Source organism: Dermacentor silvarum, chromosome 2 (assembly GCF_013339745.2).
Source record: "Dermacentor silvarum isolate Dsil-2018 chromosome 2, BIME_Dsil_1.4, whole genome shotgun sequence".
Lineage (NCBI taxonomy): Eukaryota > Metazoa > Arthropoda > Arachnida > Ixodida > Ixodidae > Dermacentor > Dermacentor silvarum.
In genome coordinates this window covers 30,704,203-30,730,396 of record NC_051155.1, presented here as the reverse complement: position 1 = coordinate 30,730,396, position 26,194 = coordinate 30,704,203, and the positions used below count along the sequence as shown (strand labels likewise).

General features: G+C 48.5%; 1 protein-coding gene across 3 annotated transcripts in view; it reads right to left on the bottom strand.

The window, feature by feature from the left end:
• LOC119441403 (leucine-rich repeat and calponin homology domain-containing protein) overlaps window positions 1-26,194 on the bottom strand; it is a 118,749-nt gene that overhangs the window by 44,459 nt on the left and 48,096 nt on the right. For all 3 annotated transcript variants that reach the window (XM_037706026.2, XM_037706027.2, XM_037706028.2), the window contains 2 exons: window positions 24,949-25,071; window positions 2,456-2,587 (listed from right to left, as the gene is read on the bottom strand). In XM_037706026.2, coding sequence (XP_037561954.1) covers window positions 2,456-2,587; window positions 24,949-25,071 — 255 coding nt within the window. The remainder of the gene's footprint in view (window positions 1-2,455; window positions 2,588-24,948; window positions 25,072-26,194) is intronic.

Below are 26,194 nucleotides of genomic sequence, written 5' to 3'. Positions count from 1 at the left end.
TTAGTGCGACCGCTTTTTGGAGTCTTGCACGCACTTGGGGCCGCGTCACTCCTGATGCGCAAGTGCACATATCGTCTGCATAGACCTACATATGAACAGATTGCGGAAGGTAATCAGCCAGTTCGATGACCACGAGGTTAAGTAGCGCGGGGCTCAAGACGCAACCTTGTGATACGCCATAGCAGGTGATATGTCGTGATGTCACAACATCCTATGTTTGCACAAATAGTTACCTGCCCTTCAAGCAGCCCAATATTCTCCAAAAACAAGGCCACCTAGGCCGACATCGCCCAGGGCGCCAAGGATGGCTGGATGAGTTATGTTGCCATGAGCGTCTTTAACGCCCAGGAACAGTGCCTCTGACAATCTCCTTACGCTTCTTTACGCTGGATGGACAAAACAAGGTCCATGTTGTTGTCTACACAAGAGCGTCTGTGTCGGAAGCCTGTCTTAGAGTCAGGATATATCATGCAATGTTCTAAACACCATTCTAAATGGGCCAGCACCATCGCTCCATCACTTTTCCTAGACAACTGGCCCGAGCAATGGGACGATAAGACCCCGTTTAGGGGTGATTTGCCTGTTTTGAGCAGCGGAACGAGGCGGCTGGAATTCCGTGCAGGAGCAACCACTCCTTCGCGCCATGAATTGTACACACCCTGAAGAGCCTGGTGGGTGCGATGAGATGGATTCTCCCACATTGGGTTAACGCCGAGTCGACGCCAAGAATTGGACCCCGTCCACCACTGTACTTGCGGGAGTGAACCTTGCACGTGGTACTGCATGTGTTCGAGCGTGGAAACACCATGTGACTGGTGTCGCACATGCAGTGGTAGAGAACCAGAGGAGTCCACGTTGGCAGAGGCAGATGGGGCTGAGAGGAGGAGCAAGGAAGACTCATTGGCTTGGGAGCCGGCTGAGCACCATCGCACGAGAGGACCTCTATACGGCACATCTTCCGCTTCCGTCACCCAGCCGATGAACAAAGGTCTGCCAGAGCTCGCCTGCCATCTCCTCCCGTGCAAATCATCGAGCGACGCAGCCACGTCAGCTTCAGGGAATGCCCAACAGCGATCGTGCAGTGGCAGTACGAACGCTTTGTAGAGATGCTTAACTACTGTCCTCGTATGCCCAATGCTTTGTTTGCTTGTACATCTCATTTTTGTCTTTGAATACAGATTTGGTGTTGTGCTTGTCACCGTTTTGATACTTATTACGCGCCAAACACGGTTTCCCTCAGCGAGCCACCGTGTAGCACTGTGTGGCAACTGCGGTATCTACACAACGTAGCAGATTGCAGATACATGCAACTGTTGTGCGTATGTGCAGCATTTACTTTGTGCATGACAGCGATTGAGTGCGTACTTGCGCTCATATGCTTGAGTCTCACCGTGTTAAGTAGTCCAAACCAGCTTTGTCCTGCACTAGCTTGACCGAAGAATAGTAGACACATCCAACATGTGCATTTTGAAGCACCATCAATAGCTCAATACGAAGTAAAGTCTGCCAATGCGTCTAAGAGGGGCTAGGAGTGAGGGCGCACTGACAAGCGCGCATGTGGTCTGACCTTAAGTTTCGCGTGGCTCGAGGCTAGTTGAGCGTTCAAAACTAGTTGAAATTAGTGAGATCTGACGGCTATGACACCGATAAGCAGGGTGGCCAAAGTTTAACTCTTATGTGGGCGGCCGCGGCCGAGCGGGAGCAGGCAATAGTTGGCTTCTCCTGGAAGTACATAATTATTATAAAAATTCAAAAACAGACTTTCGATTACTTCAGCCTGTTGAACTTCGTCGATAAATATGCTCAGTAACAGTAGGAAAAAGGGCAGTGATCCAAGCACTCTTCTTGATTGATGTCAGCTATTGGTCAATAGCAGCCGTGTATGGGAATCTGCTATATTACGAAATAAAACGTTCGGAAAAGAGTGAGGAGTAGGCTTCTGTTCAAAAGAGAGTGTTTGAGAGAAAGGTGACTTCGCGCTCTGCTTGCGAGCTCCCACGCAGCGCACGACTGCATGAGGGGTGGTTCAGGACCCCTTTAACGGCAGTAATAGATGTAAAAAAGTAATAGATATGACGAAGTAATGAACATGAAGAAGTAATTTCATAAGAGCAGTTACTTGAGCGAGTTGGTACATGTACATGATGGAAATGAATGGCGCAACTTTAACACAGGCCTTAGGCAAAGAAGACACACACAAGTGCTGATAATTGATGAAGTAATTGACACTAATGCTAAAGTAATTTCAGCCCCCACTTTAACTTTGTTATAACAAGGTTCGGGTCTACTTACTTGTACTGTGGGCTTGGGATGTGTTACAGAGACACTGCGCGTGGCTAGAACTGGAGGCTGCCTCGTGTTCAAGCCACACAAAGAGTGTACCCCATAAGGTACACAATTCGAGCAACCAAATTAGCCCGGTTTTCTGCCTTAGAAGTGCAGTGAGAGCTCTCACCCATCGAAGCTGCTCGATGAGGTCATGCTCCTCGCGCGCCCTGTCCAGGCCTCGGCGGATGGTGAAGTCGCCACCTTGGGGAGTGCCAGCGCGGCTTGGCCGTGGTGGTGTCCTCATCCCGTCACTGGATGCCTGGGAGTCACAATGAACTCTCTCGTCACACTTTGTGCCATAAACTGTGATGTGCTAAATGTTCACTACTTAAGCTGACAGCTCAAGCAAGTCTTCACTTCTGTCAGAGTTTGTCCTATAATAATTTATATTATGCACACACGATATAGGCTTTGAGAACACGCCATGTATGAGCTTTTTCTCTGGATTTCAGCACATCAAATTTGCTCGTCATCTAATATTGTAATGGATGAAAAGGACAGTGGGTGAGAAGGAGGAGGTGGACTGATGGTGGGCTTCGAAAATGCACTACTGGCAACCAAATACCAGTGTTAATGCCATCAGGTTAGAAACAATCTGCCTTTTTTCATGGCGTGATGGTGCATGCACCCTGCCCTAGCGAAATCGTCCCAAAACAGTTTGGAAGGGTCCGCATGCGCCACCCAATCTCAAAGGTACGTTCCCTGAGAAAAAAAAAAAAAATAAGTGCACTCGCGCGCACTGTTGTAAATGCGAGTGCTGTGTACTGTGTTGCAACTCCATCAACAGCTTTACGTCAGTACGGTGCCGCAAACATATGCAGCGTACGGCTGCAACTCTACATTAAAAACGGGAAGCAGCCTAGGCTTCACCTGGACTGCACTGTGCACATTACATTTCTACTTCATTTAGGAGCTTTAATGCCATTTCTACGTTAGTTTTCTACTGGGACACACAGAAAGTGGGTGCATGTTTGATGCGGGGGTGTCTTAGAATTGGACAAATACTGCGAAATGTATTGGCGGTGTGTCTTGGGGTTTTTTTCGCATCTTAATTGGACCCACCGGATAATTCAATCAGTTTCGTTGGTCCCGTGAGGGTCGAATTGTGCAGTGTTCTTACAAATCTGGCTACTGGGTGCCTGGGCTGAAAGAAAAAAGAAAACAAAATCCTGGATAGGAAGAGGAAGACCTGGAACCACCCCACTTGTCTGCATGTGGCGCCCCTTCACTGCACCCGCATTGTGTGGCGCACATGCAGTCCAGCACGTCTTTGTCGCATTGCCAACCTCGTGCACGACCTGGCACATCTCCCTTCCACACCTTTCAAACACAAGTTGCAGGGGTAGAAGGGAGACGGGAGAGAGGCGCACGAGGCTCGCGATGCGTGGAAGACGTGCCAGGCGGCATGCAGGCGGGTGCGGTGACTCGCATATTATTTGAAAAAAAATTATTTTACAGCATTCTGCATTATTTTTTCCGTTCAGCACAGACACCCAGTAGCCAGATTTACAGGAACGTTGTAGTAAGCCAACTTATCTTACCACAGAACAGATAAATATGCTCATGGTGTTCATGATGCCGCCATGGTTATAAGTGGGCTTGAGTGTACTTTTGTTCTGTCTAATTAAAATGTATGATGTCAATTCCCTCAGTTCTCTTTTTCTTGTGCAACCCGGTTATAACCATAATCAGTTATAGCAATTATATTTTCTTGGTGCTTAAATATTGTTATAAGTAACTTCGACTGTACAGTATAGACCACTTATAACGTAACCGCTTATAGTGCAGGACCGGATATAGTGCGGTCTTTTCAGACTCCCGTTAATTTTTGCATAGCACTCCATGTATACACGTATCACTTATAGTGCAGTTGCGGGAAACGAAATACCGGTTACAGTGCGGTTGCCTGGGAGTACGGAAGTCAGCGGAGACAGTGAACGCTCCCTCAAACGGGCGCCCCAAGGAGTGCTCGAGGAAGAAAGAGAGACAAAGTGGAGGAGAAGGGCATGTGGTGCGAACGAACAGCCAGTGAGGCAGAAACCAGAATCTTGAGTGCGAGTTGTGAAATATCATGGCGCGCATAGTGAGCGAGGGCCACGAAACTGCCAACGCCGGCCAACGCTCGCTTCACGGCGAAGGCGAAGGGCGCACGCGGAGACCGTGGAATGTGAGGGAGGAGGGCGGCAGGGAAGCGGATTTCGCCTCGGCAACTCTGCTGCTTCGGTGGCTCTCCTCGCCCTCCCTCGTAGCTCCCTCACTTTCGACTGTCACCGTGAGCGCCCTCCGCCGTGCAGGCGCCGCAGCTACAGCCGGCCCGGCGCCAGCTCCCCAAAGTTTCATTTCCTGCCGTTATCGGGAAGCGGGCATTTGCCGGCGTGGGCAGTTTTGTTGGCCGGCCTGGGAGAGTGCCGCTGCTTTCCTCTGCGCCGTAGCCGCAGCGTGCAAGGTCAACACGTGACTAGAAAGTAGAGGAAGCATAAAGGAGAAAGAAGGGTTCACTGCCATTTTCTACGCGTGGCTACGGTAGCGTGGCTGAGGCGTCGGCATGTACACACATGTTCCGGCACAATGCAGAATCGGCGACCTTGCCATTTGAGAGAGGGTGAAATTTCTGCCGCATTTCTTTTTCTTTCTTTTTTTTTGTTTTGTTCGCGCACAACATTGAGGGGCCTCTCCTAAGCTTTTACTTTATGGCGGTGCTGGAGCAATGCCGGTCAGAAGCGCCACTGTGTGATTTGGTTCGACTGTAAATTGAATGGAAACGTTCCAGCTGCATTCCTCGACTGTCGCATATGCGTGGCGGCTCGGTGCACATGTTTTACATATGTGCGGGCCTTGAAAATTGTTGCTTTGGTTATAGTGCAGTACCGCTTATAGTGCGGATATTCGCGACTCCGGAGACTTACATTATAAGCGGTCTACACTGTAGTTTGATTAGCTTTTAAAGTGCCTCAGAGCGTATGTAGGGTAAGTTGGGTGTGCATCGTGTGTGTTACTTCATATGTTGTCACTCTTGGCTGAAGCTGCATGCTAGATGAGCAAAGCCTTTTCAGCTTTCTTTTATAAAGCATCTCCTATCTTCTTAATTCTTATCACTATCCACATATCCATGTCTACTGCAGGACGAAAGCCACTCTCCCGGTGATCGCCAATTGGCAATTAACCGTGTCATGCCTCGGCTGACCCTCATGCTGTGCCTCAATAATTCATAATCTCATCACCCCGTATAATCTACTGCTGTCCTTAACTTTGTTCCTTCTTCCCTTTGAACGCCCTTCCGTTACTCCAACAGATATCCACTCTGATCTATAACAAGACCTGCCCAACTTTACTATACCTTCTTGTTATGGGGGAACATGGGTGTCTTTAGGCCTAAAAAACAAAAAAAAATTGAATTTTGTATAACTGCATTTTCGGAATCTGCATCTATTATTTTCTTTACCCGCCTAGTTCCTTATCTTGTGTGTTAATATTTCAGCCATAATACAATAACTTTAAAGCTATAGGGCAGGTGATTTGTTTGTCTCTTTCATTTTCACAATTGTAATTTTGCACGCCCAGCAAATTTTTAATGTGACAAATGAGTACCTATCACAGATAAAAGAGTAATTCTTTTCGCTGCACGTAGCTAAATGTTTGGAGCAGATTTAAAAAGTATTTAAAAATTTTTGTGTGTGTGACCCCTGCACGACCATGTTCAAAACACTGCAGTTCAGGTTGTTATAATACAAGAAATAATGAACCAATCATAAAAGTGCTTCCGTCATTGTATGTCATATGCTTTTTAGTATTGATCCATGTGCTATTTATATATTTTTGTGCAGTGATTATTTGTCTATTGTTCTAAAACAAAAGGAAATATTTGCTTAATTATCTCACGAAACATGAACCCATCTCACGATGACTGTCGACGGTAATACGTTTAGGATTGAATCAGTGTAGCGACACAATGTGTTGCCACCGTCGAAACTAGATATGTGTGAGGCGTGTACTGCAGCGGGATTCCTCTTTTGTGCTTCCCTATGAACGCTCGGCGCCATCTAGTGCCACCTTGTCCTCCGACATGCATTGCCTTACGGCGTTCGCAGCGGTGCCTGCGAACACTGAGAATTGTTCCCTTGCTTGCACACTCAGTGGCACATACCCAGTGCATTTGTGGCACAGCCTGCTAATGCGCCCGGTTGCTGTCCTTGAGGAACCATTGTGACCTAGATTTGATTCGGCTCAGCATCAGAGCAATTGAAGGGATCGTTTCTGTCATTGTAGAGTGGCACATTCGCTGTGGAACATAGTGAAATCTCGATATAACAAACTTCAGGGAACTGCAGCAAATTGTTCGTTATTCTGAAAGGATGCTATAGTGAAAGCCCAAAATTAACCACTCGGCCCATCAACCCATCAGTACACCAGTTGCCACCGTATGAGCTATCCATGAAAATGTCGCCTATAGGCTCCTGGCCTGCGCAGTTGCTATTTTCCATACATCCACGACGCACCACCAAAGCACCGTATACAGTATAGACCACTTATAACGTAACCGCTTATAGTGCAGGACCAGATATAATACGGCCTTTTCAGACTCCCATTAATTTTCCCATAGCACTCCATGTATACACGCATCGCTTATAGTGCAGTTGCGGGAAACGAAATACCGGTTACAGTGCGGCTGCCGGGGAGTACAGAAGTCAGCGGAGACGGCGAACGCTCCCCTCAAACGCTAAGCTCCATAAAGTGCCAAGGAACCCCCCCCCCCCCCCCCGATTTAACCGAATTATCGAGGGTATCAAGAAAACAAACAAATGTTGCAGCACTACGTCAACACGCTTTTATTTACTCAATGAATCGTCAAATCTTGTTTCTATTTAGCACAAGACCAGTGCGGAAGCTGACATTCTCTTCATCTCATGACTGATTAGCGCTAGCAGCGGTGAAGGCCTCGCGACATCCTTTGCGGCGCGCGTTTTCATCTGAGACGCGCTTTGCACCAACGGGCCGCACATCCCGATTATTTTTTCGCCACTCAGCTGCTCGCCAACAAATTGTCCGTCGATCGCGATGTAGCCGGTGCTTTTTATCTTTGACAGCTTTGCACTGAGTAAAAGCGAAACTACTGCTTGCCGCAACCACTGTCGACGAAACCGCGGCTGCTATCGACGCGATCATGGACGGCGATTTTGCGGTTCAGAAGGCAGGCGGCTGTCGCACGCACCAAGTCAAAACGAAACTACCTTTCGCTGCAAGAAGTGCGGACGAAACTGCGGTCGCTATCGACGCTGCCATGGGAGGCGACTACGCAGTTGTGAAGGCACGCAGCCGACGCGCGCATCGAGTGAAAACGAAACTACTATTTGCCGCAACCGCTGCGGACGAAACTGCGGTGGTTATCGACGCGATCAGAGATAGCGACTACGCACTTACGGAGGCACGCGACTAGCCGCCAACGCGGTGTTACGCGCGGCGATAAACGCAAGAATAAAGGCTTTAAAGGCACAATTAGGCATGAAGCGCTTCGGCGTTGCTGTCAGTCACGTGCCGCGTACGATTGCCGCTGAGGACCACGGCGATGCGGACTGCGCCGCTTCGTTTCGGTTGGACGCTACGCCGTTCTTGCTCTTCTGCGGCGCGCATTTGCGGTGCTCCGCGTTTTTTTTTTTTTTCCCCCTTCAACGTATAGGTCAGTGCGCACGCTATCAGCACCTACCCTGTGTACAAATAGGAGAAAGGCGCATGGTGGTAAGTTACGGCCTCCGAGATTCAAGTGCGAAAGCTTAGGCGCGCTGCCCGTTCTCAGAGGTTGGGTGGCTAGAAGCTGCTTGCGTATTTATTGCGCAGTTCGCGCGTTGCTGTTACGCACTGTGATGTGCTTTTTGACACTCGGACATGGGTAATGGAGGTTCTTTGGATCAAGCGCACCTCGTGTTCGCCGTTTTTGACACTTGTCGGGAGCGGGACCAGGGAAAATTTATCAGTGGCTCGCGGAACCCCGAGCAGGGGCCTGCGGAACCCGTAGGTTCCGCAGAAGCCACTTTGAGAACCCATGCTCTATCTATACGCGTATCGCTTATAGTGCAGTTGCGGGACACGAAGTACCGGTTACAGTGCGGCTGCCTGGAAGTTCGGCAGTCAACCTAGATGGCAAACGCTCCCCTCAAGCCACAAATATCGTATTTACTCGAATCTAACGCGTACTTTTTTTCCGATAAAACAGGTACAAAAATTGTGTGCGCGTTAGAATAGAGCACGACCCTAAATCTGCGTTACCATATAGCCGTCGGCATTTCAAAATGGCCGCCTCGCACGCACGTCAAGCCTAGCTACTCTCGAGCCTAGCTACCATAGCTTCCTTCATGTGCTACAGTACACGGGCTTAGGCAATAGTTTACCGTCTGTCTTCACGTTCTCTGCGTCTGCTCTATCAGCATGAAGTACCGAGTTCATCACAATGCCGCATTTAAAAGAAAAGTGACCATGTGTGCAGAGACGGACGGAAAAGCATTACGGGCGTTCTGAGAATCAGAAACTTGCATTCGGGACTGGCACAAACAGAAGGAGAGGATTTTCGCCAGCAAAGCAATGTGGAACCGGTTTCAGTGGACCAAAGCAAGACGTAATCTGCGAAGATCCACTTCGGCGATACGATCGCCTTGGCCCTATCTTGAAAGCAATCTGCGACGAAGAAAGTCCGCTGCGCACCGTGTTTTCGCCGCTTATAGGTCGCGTTGGAGCGAGAGGCATGATAGCATGAAGGTCAATTCACTCGCCGCGCTTCGTCACTCGAGCGTTTTGACAGTTAGTTTCCACGTTCAACGAGCGAGATGTGTTCATGTTTGCTTGTGCGCACGTGACACTGCGCTTGTTAATTTATTTAGTAAGCGAATACAGAACCTAGAGCACGGTGACAGCAATGGTAGAAATGCGTCCGGAGTGTACATTATCGCAATAAAATAGTTGTTTTGGTTATAGTGCAGTACCGCTTATATAGTGCGGATATTCGTGACTCCGGCGACTTACGTTATAAGCGGTCTACACTGTAGTAAGAGTGACGCGTGCAAAAGAGAAGCTGATGCCAAGAAAACTACCGACAAAGTAGAAGCTCCATGTTGCCTCCAAAGCACAATGTTTCTTTTTGTTTGTTTGTTTTTCATATTCCTTGCCCTGGACACTAGAGATGTGTCGCTCAGGAGCGAGCTGGATCTTGTGAGCGGCTCTTCTTATAGAGCAAGTGAGCGGTGGTTCAGTAAAAATGAGCGGTGGTTCTTTTGGAGAAAGGGAGCCGGTTCTCTCGCGTTCAGAGAGCCGTGCCGATGCGTTCCGTCAGAGCCGTGTCTTCTGCTGTGTGCGACTTCCGCGCCATCTATTAGCAGTACGAGAAAGCAACTGCCCTCCCGCCCTTCCTCGCAAGAGTCGCCTTCACCCCCTCGCTGAAGAACGAAAGAACCGCCACTCACATGGCTCCCTCGCTCTTCAAAAGAGCGGCTCAAAAGATTCGGCTCACTCCTGAGTGCTCAGGAGTGAGCCGCTCTTTTCGTCACAGCTCCCTTGATCTTCAAAAGATCCGACTCGCTTCTGAGCGCGTCGCTCTTTTTGCCACGGCTCCCTCGCTCTTCAAGAGATCTGGCTCGCTCCTGAGCCCCCAGGAGCGAGCCGCTCTTTTGAAGAGCGAGGGAGCCGTGGTTCAGTAAGTGAGCGGTGGTTCTTTCGCAGATAGGAAGCCGGCAGGGCTGTGTCTCGTTCAGTGAGCGTGAGGGGAACCGTTCCTAGAGAGGGCTCAGGAATGAGCCGGATCTTTTGAGCCCTCTTTTGAAGAGCGATTTAGCCGTGGTTCAGTAAGTGAGCGGCGGTTCTTTCGGAGTGAGGAAGCCGGTTCTCTCTCCTTGAATGAGCCGTGCCGAAGCGTTTCGTCAGAGCTGGGTCTTCTGCTGGATTTCGAGGTTTCGATTTCTGACCGACAAACGGTGGCCGGAGTGGGCAGACTCGCGCTACTGGTACTCGCTCGCAGTGTGTGGTGTGAGCAACAGTCCCTTTGGTTTTTTGTGCATCCTATGGTGTGGCACCCGATGCCACCGAGGGGAGAAGTAAAGAAGTTTTAATTGGCAAAGGATGGTACCGTTCGTTGCCTGCTGCTGTTCGAACGATGTATCACGACTCTCACCGATCGCACATCGTGCGCTGGCCCAATAACACTTCGAAGATGGTCTTTCGTGTCTTTAAAGACAACAGGTGAACGTACAGTTTACGTACTGGTCTTCATTTGTGCTAATTAGTGTAGTCATGAAAATGTCGCCCATGACATCCACTTCAGTGCATTTTCTGAGCGTGTATCATTAGCACGTCATTAAAACGAGGCCAATGATCTGTTGTGTTGTAATAAAACTTTATTTCTTTTTTTTTCTTTTTTTTTGTCCTGGCATATGATGGCATGATCGCCAGTATCGCGCGTGCACTCAAGAGAAAAAAAAACGAAAGGTACGTGCGGCAGTTTTGTGGATCTTTCGTATGATTTTTGTATTGTACGAGAAGAAAGGGAACCGAGGGGCCCGATTTTTATTAATCATATCATAAGAAGCCAACAAACAATGACACCAAGGACAACATAGGAGAAATTACTTGTAGTTACTAATTGAACTAAAGAAATGATAAATTAATGGAAATGAAAATGGATGAAAAAACAACTGTCCGCAGGTGGGGAACGAACCCACGTCTTCGCATTACGCGTGCGATGCTCTCACCATTGAGCTACCGTGGAATCGTTTTGCCATCCACTTTCTGGAGTATTTATGTTTTACAACTAGAGCTAACCCTGGGAGTGTTAGCCAGCGCCACCACTCACAAACCTTGGGGCGGATGTGGAACATCCTTTCTGTACGTACTTCAAGAAATGATTTCTACATTCATTTTGCATGGCGTTACAGCTTACTCATATTACAGTGAACGTACGTATGTAAATAAATGAATAAAGTTGAAACATAATGTACAATCATTTTGTGTTTTTATTTTGACAAAAGTTGATTTTAAAGTACCACAAAAACAGACAAGCTTCTGTAATGACGATGAAGTTACATAATTTTTTCTGAAAAAAGTACTTCGCATTCTGCCTGTCACAGTATCATAAGCATTTTATCCCCAATATCAGAAAAGAAAGTTTCATTAAAACTAAAAATTCACGCTTTTAATATATGGAAAACTATTCTCCAAACATAGCGAAAATACCAATAACACGGTTATTAAATTATGCATATATAGTTTCTTTTTCAAAGCCAGACAACTATAGAATATGGATAACACAGGTTACACGTTTAAGTGAACCGGTGAGCCGTTCAAATGAACCAGTTCATTTCAGTGAGCTGAGCCGTTCCGAGCCGCTGACTGAAGTGAGCCGTTTTCCCCATCTCTACTGGACACCGCAACTGCCTTGCTCGAGGCGGATCCCTGAACTATTCTGAAGTCAGGGTTCGTACAGGTCTTGGAGACAAGAATTCAAGCATATTCAAGGACATTCAAGGCCCCTTCAAGCTTTTTCAAGGGAGCAGAGCGGCATCCCATGTAGCAATCTTTTACTATAACAATGTTTCCAAAACAATGTTTCCAAAACACTATAGTTATACATAGCTACAATGAAGTTGGTAAAATCGGCACTTACTTCGTCATATTAAAAATTGAGAACGCTTAAGCTTCGCCTTTAAGAGTGGAACGAGATAGTGTTATCAGGCCACGTTCGCATCGCATTTTTCTTTATGAGTAGGCTTCACTGCAACACACGTGGGAAAGCCAGCTTACAAAGACCAAGCTTACAGCGATACCCTTAAAGTCGGCTTCACTTTTAAACACAAATGCATTGTTGGGAAGACATTTTTACAGGGGAAATATAAGCTGTCTTAAATGAAAATGTGAAGGTCCCAAGACCTTCTTTTAAATTATTTGATTAATTGTTTGCTGTTGACCCGAGGCACGCGCGTCTAAAATTTGGAGGATGCTTCAGCATTCAAAGATCCCAGAATGCCCGTTAGGCTACCTGGAAACTGCAGCTTTCTTTTTTTCTCCACCTTCGCCTCTGCGCACCGCTACCATTCTACGCTGCCGTAGGGTGCGTCGATGCCAGCACCGCCGTTCAGGGTGGTGCCAACCTTTGACCGCCCCCGCGCCGCCGCTTTCTCGCTGCGACGCCATCTTGAGTCACAGCGAGCGGTTGCGATTGCTTGGTGCCAGTGCTTAGTTCGAGACACAGTGCGCGCGGATGCTTCGCTGACGCTTCTACTTGCTGGACAGTGTTCAGCCGCATGAATGACAAGCTTGTCAAGTGCATCGAGTCGACATGAAGGGCTGTTGTGTTCCCAAGTGCACCCGATCGACGCGTAAAGGGCTTCGTTGTTTACGCTTCCCCCGGGACCCAGAGCGAAGGAAGAGATGGGAAGCCCAAGTAAAGCGGTATCACTGGAAGGCAACGGATAGCTCCTACATTTGCGAGGTAAGTGTCAAGAAAGTTTAGACTATCGCATCGTGTTTTTCATAAATAAGAAAGTATTCTCTGATGCTCGCTCACGTACCTACGTTCGCTCACGAACTAAGCACTGCACCGATGCTGAGTAGCCTATGGTTTGCGAGCGCGCGTCGCATAGGCTTTTGCCGTTTTGATCAGCGCAGTCTATGCGAGTAGTACCCTTATTTTAAGAACTGACGAAAATGCTTCGCAGCGAAATAGCCTTACATTAGCTACAAATCGTCATGTGAATCACCTATTTTACTTTTTCACGGGAAGCACACATCGTGTGTCTCTTGTTTCTTTTTTTCCCCCTCAGTTTCTTTTTTCGCTACTGGTTATTTGGGACTAAAGAACGCAGTGCTTCTTCTGGGGAGAGCGGCTGTTGTGTACGTGGCAAGCGAAGCATTGCGATTTTCTCTGATTTCTCAGCAGATATCTTGCGGATCTCAGGTTGTTACATTATATAGCTGATTTTTTAGACGAATATATTTGTAGCGTGGTGCTCGTAAGCCGATGGTCATTCGTGCTCATTCCCGATCGTAGTGGGTACTGTGACGGTCTTTAAATGCCTGTGCACGGTATGCCCAGGTGTAGTAGAGTTAAGGGGCATCATGGGACCAAAATGTTTCGGCGCTCTCTGGCATGCTGTCTGTTGTAGCCTGTGCACTTCTTTGAAACGTGTGAAGCGAGGTAATACAGCATTACTTCTGCGAAAATTTATTTTTAAGCACTGTAATGGGTTCTCTGTATTTACAAGGCAACTTTTCATATCAATAATCACTTTTGTTGTTTTACTTGTACTTAGAAACACTTTGAAGAGGACCAGTACAAGGGAAATCGACAGGATGGGCGCCGTTTGTTAAAGTCAACAGCCCTACATCATCATGGACTATATTTTCGAAGTGAAAAACATTGCTAATATGTATTTGACTGTCTTAGTTTCATTTACGGTTTTTGTACGCGATATGTATGCAGTGTTGTTTATTTTTTCAATGTAGTTATCAGTGTTCTAATGGTTATTTATAAAATGTTCTGTACTCGCCATCGATGTGTTTGGCTGATGCGACGTATTCGATGGCAGCTGATGTATCCTGGCTGGATATCTTGATTAATATTACCCGCAGTTGCGTTTTCTTGTTTGCATTCTTGTTTTCGATTTATATTGTGTGTAATAAGGTTGATGTACTCACTTGAACCCCCCCCCCCCCATGTAATGAATAAATTACAAAACTCTCCCTATCCCGAATTGTGTGTGTCGAGCCTACCTTGCGAATTTTTTTTATCTCGTCTTTCAACATAACCTTCAGGCGCCACACAGTACATATAATTTTTCATGTACATGTCTCTTTCATGATTGACTGTACTAGACATTACTAAATAAATGTATTTTGTGCATCGTTTGGTTTCTTGTGTGTACTACGCAAGATTGACACAGACAAGTTACGTTACATGTTTCTCTACAGCACTAACTAAACCTTATTTTCACATCGCAGTTATTTTTACACCAGCTTAATCCTGTCAGCACACAGTTTTGTGGGCAAAAAAAAAAAAGCAAAATTGCGCGTAGATATCGTCAAATAATTGCAACGAACGCGAAGAGCACACGCAACGCAAGGGAAACTAACTGCCGTGCGCGAGTGGCTGGCTACGGTAAAGGAGGCATGATGTGTAAAGCAAAATACAACAGCAAAAAAGAAAAACTTCCACACACAGGGGGTCGCAAACCTTATATACCAAGCATCGAAGCGCAAAAAAAAACAAAAAAAAGTGCGTATTTCAAACATACACAAACATACACACGGCATGTTAAATGTAAATTGAATTTGGCAACTTGGGGCATGTTCCCGGCGCCATACATTTACGTCTTGGACCTTCGACGAGTTAACGGCTATTGGTTATAAAGATGTGCAGATGCGATACCGATAAAAAAATCCTCATCAAGGCAAAGCACTTGGAAGTGCGCCGCGAGTAACACTATTCATGAATGCAAGCGTAGCTGTCTCTCAGCTCGTGTGACTCAATATGGCGGCGCCAGCGGGGTTGTCTCCACCCTGGACGGCGGCGCTGGGCATCGAGGCACCCTACGCTGCCGAAGAGATGAGCACCATCTGGATGGGGTTTTCACAAGTACCCTACCTGAGCGCGCCGTTGTTGTTATGGTAGAAATGCTGGAAAAGGGGTTTGAGTTCCCTCGTAACAAAATTATGTCTTATTGTACATTCAAATTACAATCCGACGCTATCATGTCTGTAGGTTGTAGTTAAGTCGTACTTTACGATTTTTCTGACAAATTTTGCTTTCAGAAATTCAATTTTTGTTCACTAATGCCTTGTGCCACGCGGAGGGGCCTGTATGGTTGGAGTGGTAAGCATCAGTGTCTGCCACGGACACCGATGCCTACGCCGGCGCTGATGCCGACCAGGATGCCAGATTTTCTGCGACACGGGGCCCTTAAGGATATCGCGTTAAAATTGGATTTTTTATGCAAATAAGCACAGTTGCCGACATATTTTTCCTACACGAAATCAACTATAAAACCTTTCACATTATCGCACAATTTTAAAAAAAGAATTTCACTGAGGAAAACAATAATTTAGTTGAATTTGAGAATATGCAGCCAAAGATAAGGTTTCATCCAGTGTCGATGATGTCATTAAATCGATGGTATGAAACGAAGCCTGCAAAGTTTTTGTATCCACTCTGCCTTCACGACTGATAGCATTGCCTGCATTGGTATGATGCTATCAGCTATCTTGGCTCATGAACCTTCGCACCTGCCAGAGATTACAGTGAAACCTCGTTGATAATATTCTGTGTAATACGTACTTCCGGATGATAAGTTTCTATTTTATTCTTCCGATAATACGATTTTGGTTGGATAATAGGACGATACAATTTTTGGATGATACACTTTATTTTCTGGTTCCCGTGAAGACCGTATCAACGAGATTACACTGTACCGATAAGATAATGCGCGAGGGCCGCATGATGAAAAAAATGTGAGCTGCCGCACCAGCTTTTGTGCCATGCACCCGATGCAGCATGATTTTGCCACATTGCCAGCCTTTCTCCTATCCTTTTTCCAGTTTTCCGAAACATGAGCTCGACAGCGCCGACTGGGGTGGAAGGAGACAGGAGAGAGGCGCAAGAGGGTTTGACTGCGACAAAGGCGTGCGTGTGGCATGCAGGACGGTGTGATAGTTCACTTTTTTTGTTTCTGTCTTGATTTTACTGTAACATTGTTTATAAAATGGGAAGTCTGCGTGGTCCATGCTGATCCGCCATAGAAAGCGGCTCACGAAACTGACCTTAAGACTGTATTATCAAGACATTCAAGGGTTTTCAAGAGGCTTGTAAACTTTGCTTTCAATTTCAAGGGTTTTCAAGGGTTTCAAGGACCTGTTCGTACACTGAAAGTGCAAGTGCATGTAAACTACCTCGCCAGGAAAGTGCGACCGTGTGGCATCCCCGCGAGCATGGAGGTTACATTTCCCACATCTACAGTGGCCCATGTCGGCGTTAAGGGGGGACATGGTTTATTGAGATAACTTTGTTATTTCTTGATGAAATTTGATAAAACTTTATATGGTCATTCAGTTTTCTGTGTTCATTTTAAATATCCAATTATATTTTGCATATGCATAGTGGTTGCCGAGATAATTAATAATCGCCTTCTATTGTTTGCTGAAACAATGAAAATTGGCCTGCTAAAGCGAAAGTTGTAAAAAACATATAATTGGATACTACAGTGCACAAGGATAGCAACGCTGCAAGCAGATTAGAAATTGAACAATAATTCGTCATTTTACAGCTCATTGAAGTTATGTGTTCACATTATCAATAATAAGAGCAAATGTAGATGTAAATAAAAATTTTTTGAAGTTGAAAATTAACAATATGCTCTCAGCGTTGCCTTGCCAAAAAATTTAGCTTTGTGCTGAAAAAAAAAATAATAGCTCTAGCTGTCCCAGGTCCAAAGATATTGATGCAGAAAACAAGCAAAGTGACCAAAAACCATGTTTCGAGAAAAATGAGAAAAAAGAAAACAAACTTTACTCAGTGCAATACAGTAAGGCTATTTGCATGTTTACATTCAGAAGTGACCAGTAAGCCAGATAGCAATCTGCTTGCAGCACTTCAAGCATAATGCATTTAGCTTCATATAGCAAAAAAAGAAAAATTAATAAAAAGGTGTCGTTTATTGATTACCGGAGCACCGCATTTCGCGCGCAGCGAGATTGTTCGCGAGGGATGGGTTGCACGTTTAGTCGACGCGGCATCAGCGTAGATCGCGCGCGAGATGAATGTCTTTAATCGCAAAAAATGTCATTGCCGTTTGCCAATGACCGGTACTCCGTGTGTCGTGCACAGCGAGATAGTTCACGAGGAACGGCGTGAACGGCGGCCGCCGCTCACGTGCCCCGAACTCCGCGCCGACGCGGCATCGCCGCAGATTGCACACGAGATAACTATCTCTGAGGCGGGACCGCTGTCCCGTTCACCCTTCCCACTGCGGCACCGTAACCTGCGCTTTACGCAAGACAGCGGAGTATTTATAGAATAGAGGCTTGCGATAACAAAGCGCGTCGCCAGCTAGCGCATCCGAGCCAGCCACGGCGGCATCAGCGTGGCGGCTTCAGGGTGAGCGAGAAAATACGATTTTCGCTTGGTAGCCGGCGTAGAAGCAGCCTCGCAGTTTTTTCTGAAGTCTTCACTTGCTCCAAATCGTCAGGCTGCAGTAATTGTGCTCGAATGCCGCATGAACACAGGCCGCTGTCAGTACCGCTTTCATCTACTAACCCTATTTCGCAGTCACGGGAGGAGGCTTCGGCGGCGCTCAGCGCGGCTGGCCGCCGTGCCGAGCGAATCTTTCAAAGCTACTGCGCACTTTCGAAAGTTAACACCCCTCATTTCTTCCGTTCGCGGCATTTAGAAACCCGAATTTGACATCGTTTCATGCCGAGTTTCGCACGCCTGAGCGGCCCGAGCTGACGACGGAAAAAATCCGCCAATGACATGGCGTGCTTACAGTCACGCGCCTCAGTCGACGAATGGAATTGCGCATCGTGACAACTTTTTTGTGGGCTATTTCTTCGTAGCCATTCAGCGCACAGAGTAGCGGTGGCGCGAAAATTGAACGAGAAGAGTGGCTTTTTCAAACAAGACCAAGATGGCTGCGATCGGAAACTTAGAACCGCAACTGCGCATCACGGAAAAAGGCCGTTTTTTGCGCGTTCATCAAGAAAAATGCTGCTCGCCGACGTGATTCAAAACGTCATTACGACCAAAATATTGGTCCAAGAGTGAGTGAAATAACTTTATTGAGGTCCAGAGAAGACACAGGGGACACCCCGCGCCACCCGGCTAGTCCCACGTAGGGACCGGCAAGCCGAGTTTGACGGCCCGATCGCGGGCACTCTGGACGGCCAGGGTTTGGTCGTTGAGTTCGGGGCTGCCCAAAAGCGCAGCCCACCTATCCTCGCTGAAGGCGGAGCCGATGGCTTCACACTCCCACAACACATGGTTAAATGTTGCCGTTAGTTCACAGGCAGGGCAGTCTGCACTGGGATACCTTTCAGGGTATATAGCGTGAAGAACCGCAAGGTTAGGATACGCACGAGCTTGTAAACGTCGAAGGGTCACCGGCCGCGCCCTGCATAAGGCAGGGTGCGGGAGGGGGAATACCCGTCTTGACAGATAATAATGCTTAGTGATCTCATTATACGTCATCACGGGTTCCCCGCGGGGTAGGGGGACTGCGGAGGCGGCGCGGTCAGTGAGTCCTCGCGCGGCCTCGTGCGCGCTCTCGTTAGGGTTAGAGGGAGAGCCCTCAATTGACCCCAAGTGAGAGGGAAACCAAATGAGAGAATGCGGAGAGATACTTTTCAAGCTTTGGAGAATGCGAAGGGCCTGAGGGGAGACCATCCCGGTTTAGTAGGCCTTAATGGCCGCCTTAGAATCGCTATATATTACCTCTCTGCGACCATCGAGCACAGCCAGCGCGATTGCAACCTGTTCGGCTACAAATGGCTTCGAAGTGCGTACTGTAGCGCAGCAAGTGATCTTGGAATTAGAGTCGACGATGGAGACGGCAAACGCCTCTTGTTGGACATATGCTGCGGCATCCACGAAGCCTTGCCTCAATGTGGTTGTTACATACATGTTCGAGTAGAACTCTACCCCTGACCCGACGTCTGCCGACGTTGTGTGCGGGGTGCATATTGCGGGGAATGGGCGGGATGTGTAGTTGAGATCTGATGTCGCTGGGAATGAGCACGGCGTCGGGAAAATGGTCGACAGGGTAGAGGTCCATCTCATCGAGTATCTTGCGGCCCGCCGGGGTGCCGGATAGCCTGAGCAGCTGTGAACGCTCTTGCGCCTCTATTATTTCTTCGAGCGTGTTGTGCACTCCGAGCTTTAACAGGTATTCGGTGTGAGTGCTCACAGGTAAGCTGAGGGCAAGCTTGAAGACCTTTCTGATGAGGGAATTTAACTTGTTCCTCTCTGCAACATGCCAATTATGCATGGCTGCCGAGTATGAAAGGTGGCAGAGCACAAAAGCATGTATAATGCGGATGAGATTGTCCTCCTTGATTCCCCGGTGCCTGTTGGCGATCCCCCGGATGAGGCCGAGAGCACTCTCCGTTTTGGCGATGATCCTTCTGAGTGCGGCACCATTGGCCCCGTTAGACTCGATATATATCCCCAATATTCGGAGCGAGTCCACTCTGGGCACCGGGGACCCGTCACCAGTGAAAAGCCGTATTTCGCTTTCGGACGCTGGTTTCCAATCACGATGGCCACCACCTCTGGGTCTTTTCTTGTAGAGAAGTAGTTCAGACTTGGATGGAGAACATCTGAGCCCAGTGGGGCGTAGGAAGCGCTCGGTCGCATCGATGGCGCTCTGCATGGCGTCCTCAACTTGGCCGTCACTCCCGCCAGCGCACCAGATGGTGATGTCATCTGAGTAGATGGTATGGTTGATTCCTTGAATCTTGGCGAGCTCCTTGGAAAGCCTCATCATTGCGATGTTGAATAATGTTGGCGAGATGACTGAGCCCCGAGGCGTGCCGCGTGAACCGAGGGTGATTTCTTGCAAGAGGTATCTTTCGATCTTGAGCTTGGCAGTTCTCTGGCTAAGGAATGATCGGACGAAATCGTAGACCCTCTTTCCAAGCCCGAAGCCGGTAATACAGTGAACTCTCGTTAAGACGAACTCGGTTAAGAAGAATTCTCGCTTATGACGAACAACATGGGATCGATTGTTTGGTTTTTCATAGACTCAATGCAAAAAAAATCCGCTTAAGAAGAACCATCTCAGACGCACTCTTCGGTTAAGTTGAACTTTCAAACTGACCGCCGCCGCCTCGCGACCCTGCGCAGGCTTGGTAGGGCATTCATGCGACAAGCGGGAAAGGGAAAATAACAAAAGGAACTTCCCCTGACAGAACGGCACGCGAGAGAAGCGAGAAAAAGCACCCGCGCATGGGAATACGGAGCCAGCAGTAAAGCAAACAAAACCACAACAAAAGGAGCCAAGAGAGAGAGCGAGGGGGAATCTCCACCGGGCCGACCGGTTTGGAGTCGTCGTTGCCGCGATCCGCATGCTTCGCTCGAAGGCGTGCGCGCGTCGCACATAGCGGGCAGAGAGAAAAACCGCGAGAGGAGGAAAAGAGAAAAACAAGGCAAAAAAAAAAAAAAAAAGCGGAGTGACTGCTGTCTACATGAGCATGTGGACTCTCTCTACAACGCGCGGACCACATGACCACTGCGGCCACCGCACCGCGCCACCGCACCGCGCCACCGCCGCGTCCCGTCCTTCGTTCCCTCATTCTCTTTGTTGCCTCGACAGCGATCGGCTGCGAACTGTGTCTCGCTCGCATGCTTTCTTTTCTTTGCCTCGTTGCAAGGGCTAGTATGTCTGCTAGGGCAAGTGTTCAGCGCAAGCCCATCACGCTTGCAAAGAAGGCCGAGATATTGTCTGATGTAAAAGCCGGCAAAGCCTCGAAAGCTGAGATTGCACGGAAGTATGGAATTGCAAAGAGCACGTTGGCAGGAATCATTAAGAACGAGGCACGAGTAACAGCCGCGTTCAACGATGGCGAGTTTGCGCCGAAACGGAAGAAGATGCGGACTGCGGCAAACAAGGGTTTAGAAGATGTTCTCCTGGCTTGGATCCAGCGAGCTAGAAGTGCAAATCTGCCTGTCAACGGTGTTGTACTGAAAGCAAAGGGAGAAGAAGTTGCCCTCCGGATGAACTTAAAATTCTCGTGTAGTGACGGGTGGCTTGACCGTTTCCGCAAAAGGCACGGGCTGGTTTTTCGGTCGATCGTCGGTGAGTCCGCCGCCGTTGATGAAGCGACATGCAACGACTGGAGGCTAACGAAGCTCAAGGATCTTCTACGGGAATATAACCCCAGGGACATCTACAACGTGGACGAGACTGCCGTTTTTTATCAGATGCTCCCGCAGAAGACGCTCGCGCTTGCTGGTGACAGCTGCACAGGGGGCAAGCACAGCAAAGTCAGGATTACCGTCCTCGTTGGCGCCAACATGACCGGAACTGACAAACTGAAGCTTTTTGTTATTGGCAAGTCGAAGTCCCCGCGTTGTTTCAAGAATATCAAAACGCTTCCGGTGACGTACACGGCCAACGCCAAGTCGTGGATGACTCGGTCACTGTTTGAGCAGTGGCTGCGGGATATGGACCGCCGTTTCGTAAAAGAAAAAAAGGCGTGTCCTGTTTCTTGTCGACAACTGCCCTGGTCATGGGCAAGTCGCCGGACTTGAAGCCATTCGTGTGGAGTTTCTGCCCGCGAATACAACGGCGAAGCTCCAGCCCATGGACCAGGGAGTGATCAGCAGTCTCAAGAGGCACTACCGCCGATCACTTCTCCAAAGGATGTTGCTCTGCTTGGAGAGCAATAAGCAGTACGTGGTGGACCTTTTGGCTGCTGTGCATTTGCTGAGCAATGCATGGAGCCAAGTAACTGAAGCGACAATTGCGAATTCATTCCGCCATGCGGGATTTGTCGCTCCAGACGATGACAGCGCACCTGACAGTCCAACCCAGGATTGCGGCAGTGACAACGAGGAGGAGGCTGCATTGCTTTCTTCACTAGGGAGCAAAGGCGTCGTCGTGGACATGAGCACCTACGTCAGCGTCGACGAGGATGTGGAAACGTGTAGGGCGGACACAATTGACTCCATCATCGAAGAAGTGCTTGAGGTGTCTTCTGAAGGCTGCTCTGATGACGACGAGGACGATGCTAATCCAAGGCCCGTGCCTGTGTCCTGCGAGGCAGCAGATGCCTACTTGAACTCGCTGGTGATTTTTTTTCAGCAGCACGAGGGTACAGAAGGATTTTTAAAGTCCTTAGGGGAAATGGCATCGTTTGTGTCTGCTCGCCAATTTGCCACGAAGCGGCAAGCATCTATCACGGACTGGCTGAAGCCCAGCAACAGTTCAAATTGAGGGTGGTTTTCAGTAAGGTGAGCTCGAATAAATGTTTTTTGTTATTTTCTCCCGTTGTAAGTCTCCTTCATTTACCGTGTTGAAGTAGGATGTTTAGATGCATGTGGTTATGTTGCCATTTATTTTTTCGAGGCCCCTTCGGTTGAGACGAACTTCTGATAAAACGAACAAATTTTCGCGGTCCCTTCGAGTTCGTCTTAACGGGAGTTCACTGTAGTCTGGAGAATGAATTCGTGTGAGATATTGTCGAAAGCCTTCTCCAGGTCTATTCCAAGGATTGCTCTGGTATCTCTCGTGCTCCGGTCGATGATCTGATGCTTTATCAGCTTCATGGCGTCCTGTGTCGAGAGGCCGGCTCTCAAACCAATCATATTGTGGGTGTATATGTCATTAGTCTCGACGTGCACCGTGAGCCGGCTGAGCAGGGCATGCTCTGCGACTTAACCTACACAGGACGTCAAGGAAATTGGTCTCAGATTGTCGATTCCTGGTGCTTTACCGGGTTTGGGGATGAGGACCGTGCAAGCCGTCTTCCACTGTGTGGGGACATGTCCACTGCGCCAGACTTCATTAATCCTTTCGGTGAGGAAGTCGATCGACTCATCATCGAGATTCTTGAGCATCTTATTAGTGACGCCATCTGGGCCAGGGGCGGATTTGCTGTTCAGGGAGAAGAGGACCTGTCGGATCTCAACCGCAGTGAAATCCTGGTCCAACTCCGGCACATCACACCCCGTGTAGTCTGGGAACTGGGTGGGGGCAGAGCTATCGGCGACTGGTAGATACTTCTTTATGAGCCTGTCGACAATCAACTCGTCCGGGGTAGAGTCTGAAACGAGGTGGATGGCTTGCGCAAGGGATCGTCTCTGGCTGGACCTGGTGCTGCCCTCATCGAGAAGGTGTTTGAGCAGACCCCAGCTCTTGCCGGATCTGAGCTGGCCCTCGACGGATTCGCAGAGCTCCTCCCATTGTTGTTTACACAGGTTCTTGCAGTGCTCGAAGAGCACTGTTCGAGCACTGCAAGAACCTGTGCTCTTGCACAGGTTCTTGCACAGGATCTTGCACAGGAACACAGAACCTGTGTTCTTGCACAGGATCTCCCTGTTGACCTTGGAAACCTTCTTGCGGAGCCTCCTGTTATGCTCCTGTCCCTTCCATCTCGTAAGGAGGGCTTGCTTGGCTTCCAGCAGGTGGGCCAACCTGTTATCGATCTTGTCAACGTCGAGGTCAGTGACGACCTCCTTGGTCGCCGCTGCGGCATCATCCCTGATCCCTTTGCACCAACTTTCTAAATCTGTCACGGCCGTCGGTGCACGCTCCGCTCTGATCTTGCGGAAAACGTTCCAGTCAATCATCTTGAATTTCTGCATCCTACAGCGGGCAACCGTGAAGGAGACCTCGATGACGTAGTGGTCACTTCCGAGGTCTAGAGCCGTGTTTACCCACTTCACTTCCCCGACGTTCTTGACAAAAGAGAGGTCTGGGGTAGTGTCCCGGCATGTGGAGTTGCCTCTCCTTGTGGGGAAATCCTTATCGGTGATGAGTGTCAAGTCCGCTTCCATCGCAGTCTGCCACAGGTCGCGTCCCTTGGGCATGTCATAGGTGTACCCCCACACCCTGTGTGGGGCGTTGAAATCCCCGACTACGACAAGGGGGTGCCCACCGGCCAGGCTGACGGCCCTCTTGAGGAGAAACTCCGCTCTCGCTCTGCGGTAGCTGGGACTGCAGTATACGTTAAGGATAAAGAGGCTGTTTCTTCTGAGGCCCCTTCTGGGTGGGTCCATGAGGATTTCGGTCATGACATACTCAATACCATCACTAACTGTGCCGAGGTCGCGCGAGAGGCAATTGTACCTTTTGTTGACGAGGGTAGCAACTCCCTTACCTCCTGAATGTGATGACAATACCAGATAACCCGCGAGTTTGATGGGTGTACTAGATACAACTTCCTGAATAGCGATGCATGAAAATTTCTGAGATAATGCATCAGACACTGTAGAATCCAAAAATAATGTTTTCAAAAAAGTGATTTTTCCGCGATTTTTCGGTCTCGAAGACCCGTGTCCCCCCTCCCCCACACTGCCACATACTCAGTGACCCAAGTTGTTCCGATGGTTCGTTTGAAACCCTGTTACCTCAACATAGCAGCCCAGTGCACTACCCATTATACCACGGACAACCCAGTAACCCTGGTCGGTGGGAAATTGGTTAGATACAAACAACCATAGATAACCCCCCGAAAAGTGCGTCAAGTCCCCTATGAATGCGAACACATTAAAAGGTGTTTCAGGCAGACCACCATGTCAACCATTGCTAGCAGGCACATAATGTTAGAATGCCTGGTGCCAATTGACTTCAAAGCTCTGCTGGAACTCGTTTACATGGAAAAGATGAATTGGCTAAAGTATGTCACGTCAATGTCACCCCCTGCAGTTCTTTGGTGTCACTAGCACTCACTTGACATTTTAAGTACGCAAATACTTGTCCCGTCTTCATGACCATCCAGACTGAAGTGACCTTTGTCCCACCTTCACTTATTTTTTAGTTTTTGTGCCCCTGGCAGTCCCCGTGCAGGGTCTCTAACAATAACATTTGATGGATGAATGCACAAAAGATTAAATCGATCAATCAGCAGATGCCCAAACAAATGAGAGGTTTTGCGCACCAGCAAGGGTGATGCCGGCAGGCTAGGCGGAGAGGGTGGCCGCTGCAGCCGCTGTTGAGCCCAGGCAGCTTCCAGTCGCTGTTGGTGCACAATGGCCTCGTGCCGTGCCCGGAACTCTTCCTCCTGCGAGGGGGGAACGTGCACACAATCACTGTTGGAATAAATTGAAACACATATGGAAACAAAGGTAAACAACAATGAAAGTGTGCAGATGACGGAACAGGTGAAACAGACAAGACAATGTGATGACTATCAATTGAATTTTTATTCGTAGTCATACAGTATGTCAAGCAGAGGACACTTGTTTGTTTCACTTGTTCCGTCATATGTGCTGTTTTGAAATGGTGATCGTTAACCAACTAACTCAGCTCAGAATCCTTGTGAAGAGTAAACACTCCTTCCATGAGAGAACTACAGTTACCATATAAACTCGTGTAAGGGCCGCACATCTCCAACATGCCAGCCCAAAATTCTGATTAAAAAAATTACACCATCTTCCCGTAGGGGAACCCTGAGTAGTATGCCAAGCAGCCATGAGGTCGACTCAAGTTCCCATTAGTTTTCAGATCGGCCTGTAGCCGCTGCCGTTTCGTGGCAGCGGCTCGAGCCCTCTTTTCTGCGGCGCTGTCCACGGCGCTGACACTGGCGTTGACGCTGGCGCTGTCCGTGGCACTCATCACGGCGTTGCGGGAGGAGAATGAGAGGTCAAAGTGAATGATGATGAGTGGGCGAAGCACCAGGGGATTATTCGGGCAAAATGCCAGAAGCGTTCTCCGGAACCGGAAGTGGAACCAGAAGCCGGCGCATGCGCAGTAGGGGTGTGGACGCCGCACAGTGGAGGGAGGGAGGGAGTGAGATAGCCCCGACCATAAGCTGCTTCGCATCTAAAAAAAAAGAAGAGAGAACCAATCGAGTTCGGTGCCCCGATGGCGCACGCGTGCTGCATACTTCCGCATGCAGCTACTAGACGGCAATAGCTGCACGTTGACCTCTGATGCAATGGTACTTCCGGGGATCCGGGGTGAGCACAAGTCACAGCACCGTTTTGATTAAAGGTTTGGTCCAATGTAAGGGCCACACCTAGTCAAAATTGTGAAAAAAAAAAGAAGTGCAGCTCTTGCATGAGTTTATATGATAAACCTTGATATAATGAAATCTGTAAAAATATAGTACAGTCGAACCCACTTATAACGATACCGGTTTTAACAATATATTGGTTATAACAATGAGAAGCTGCACCGTCAAC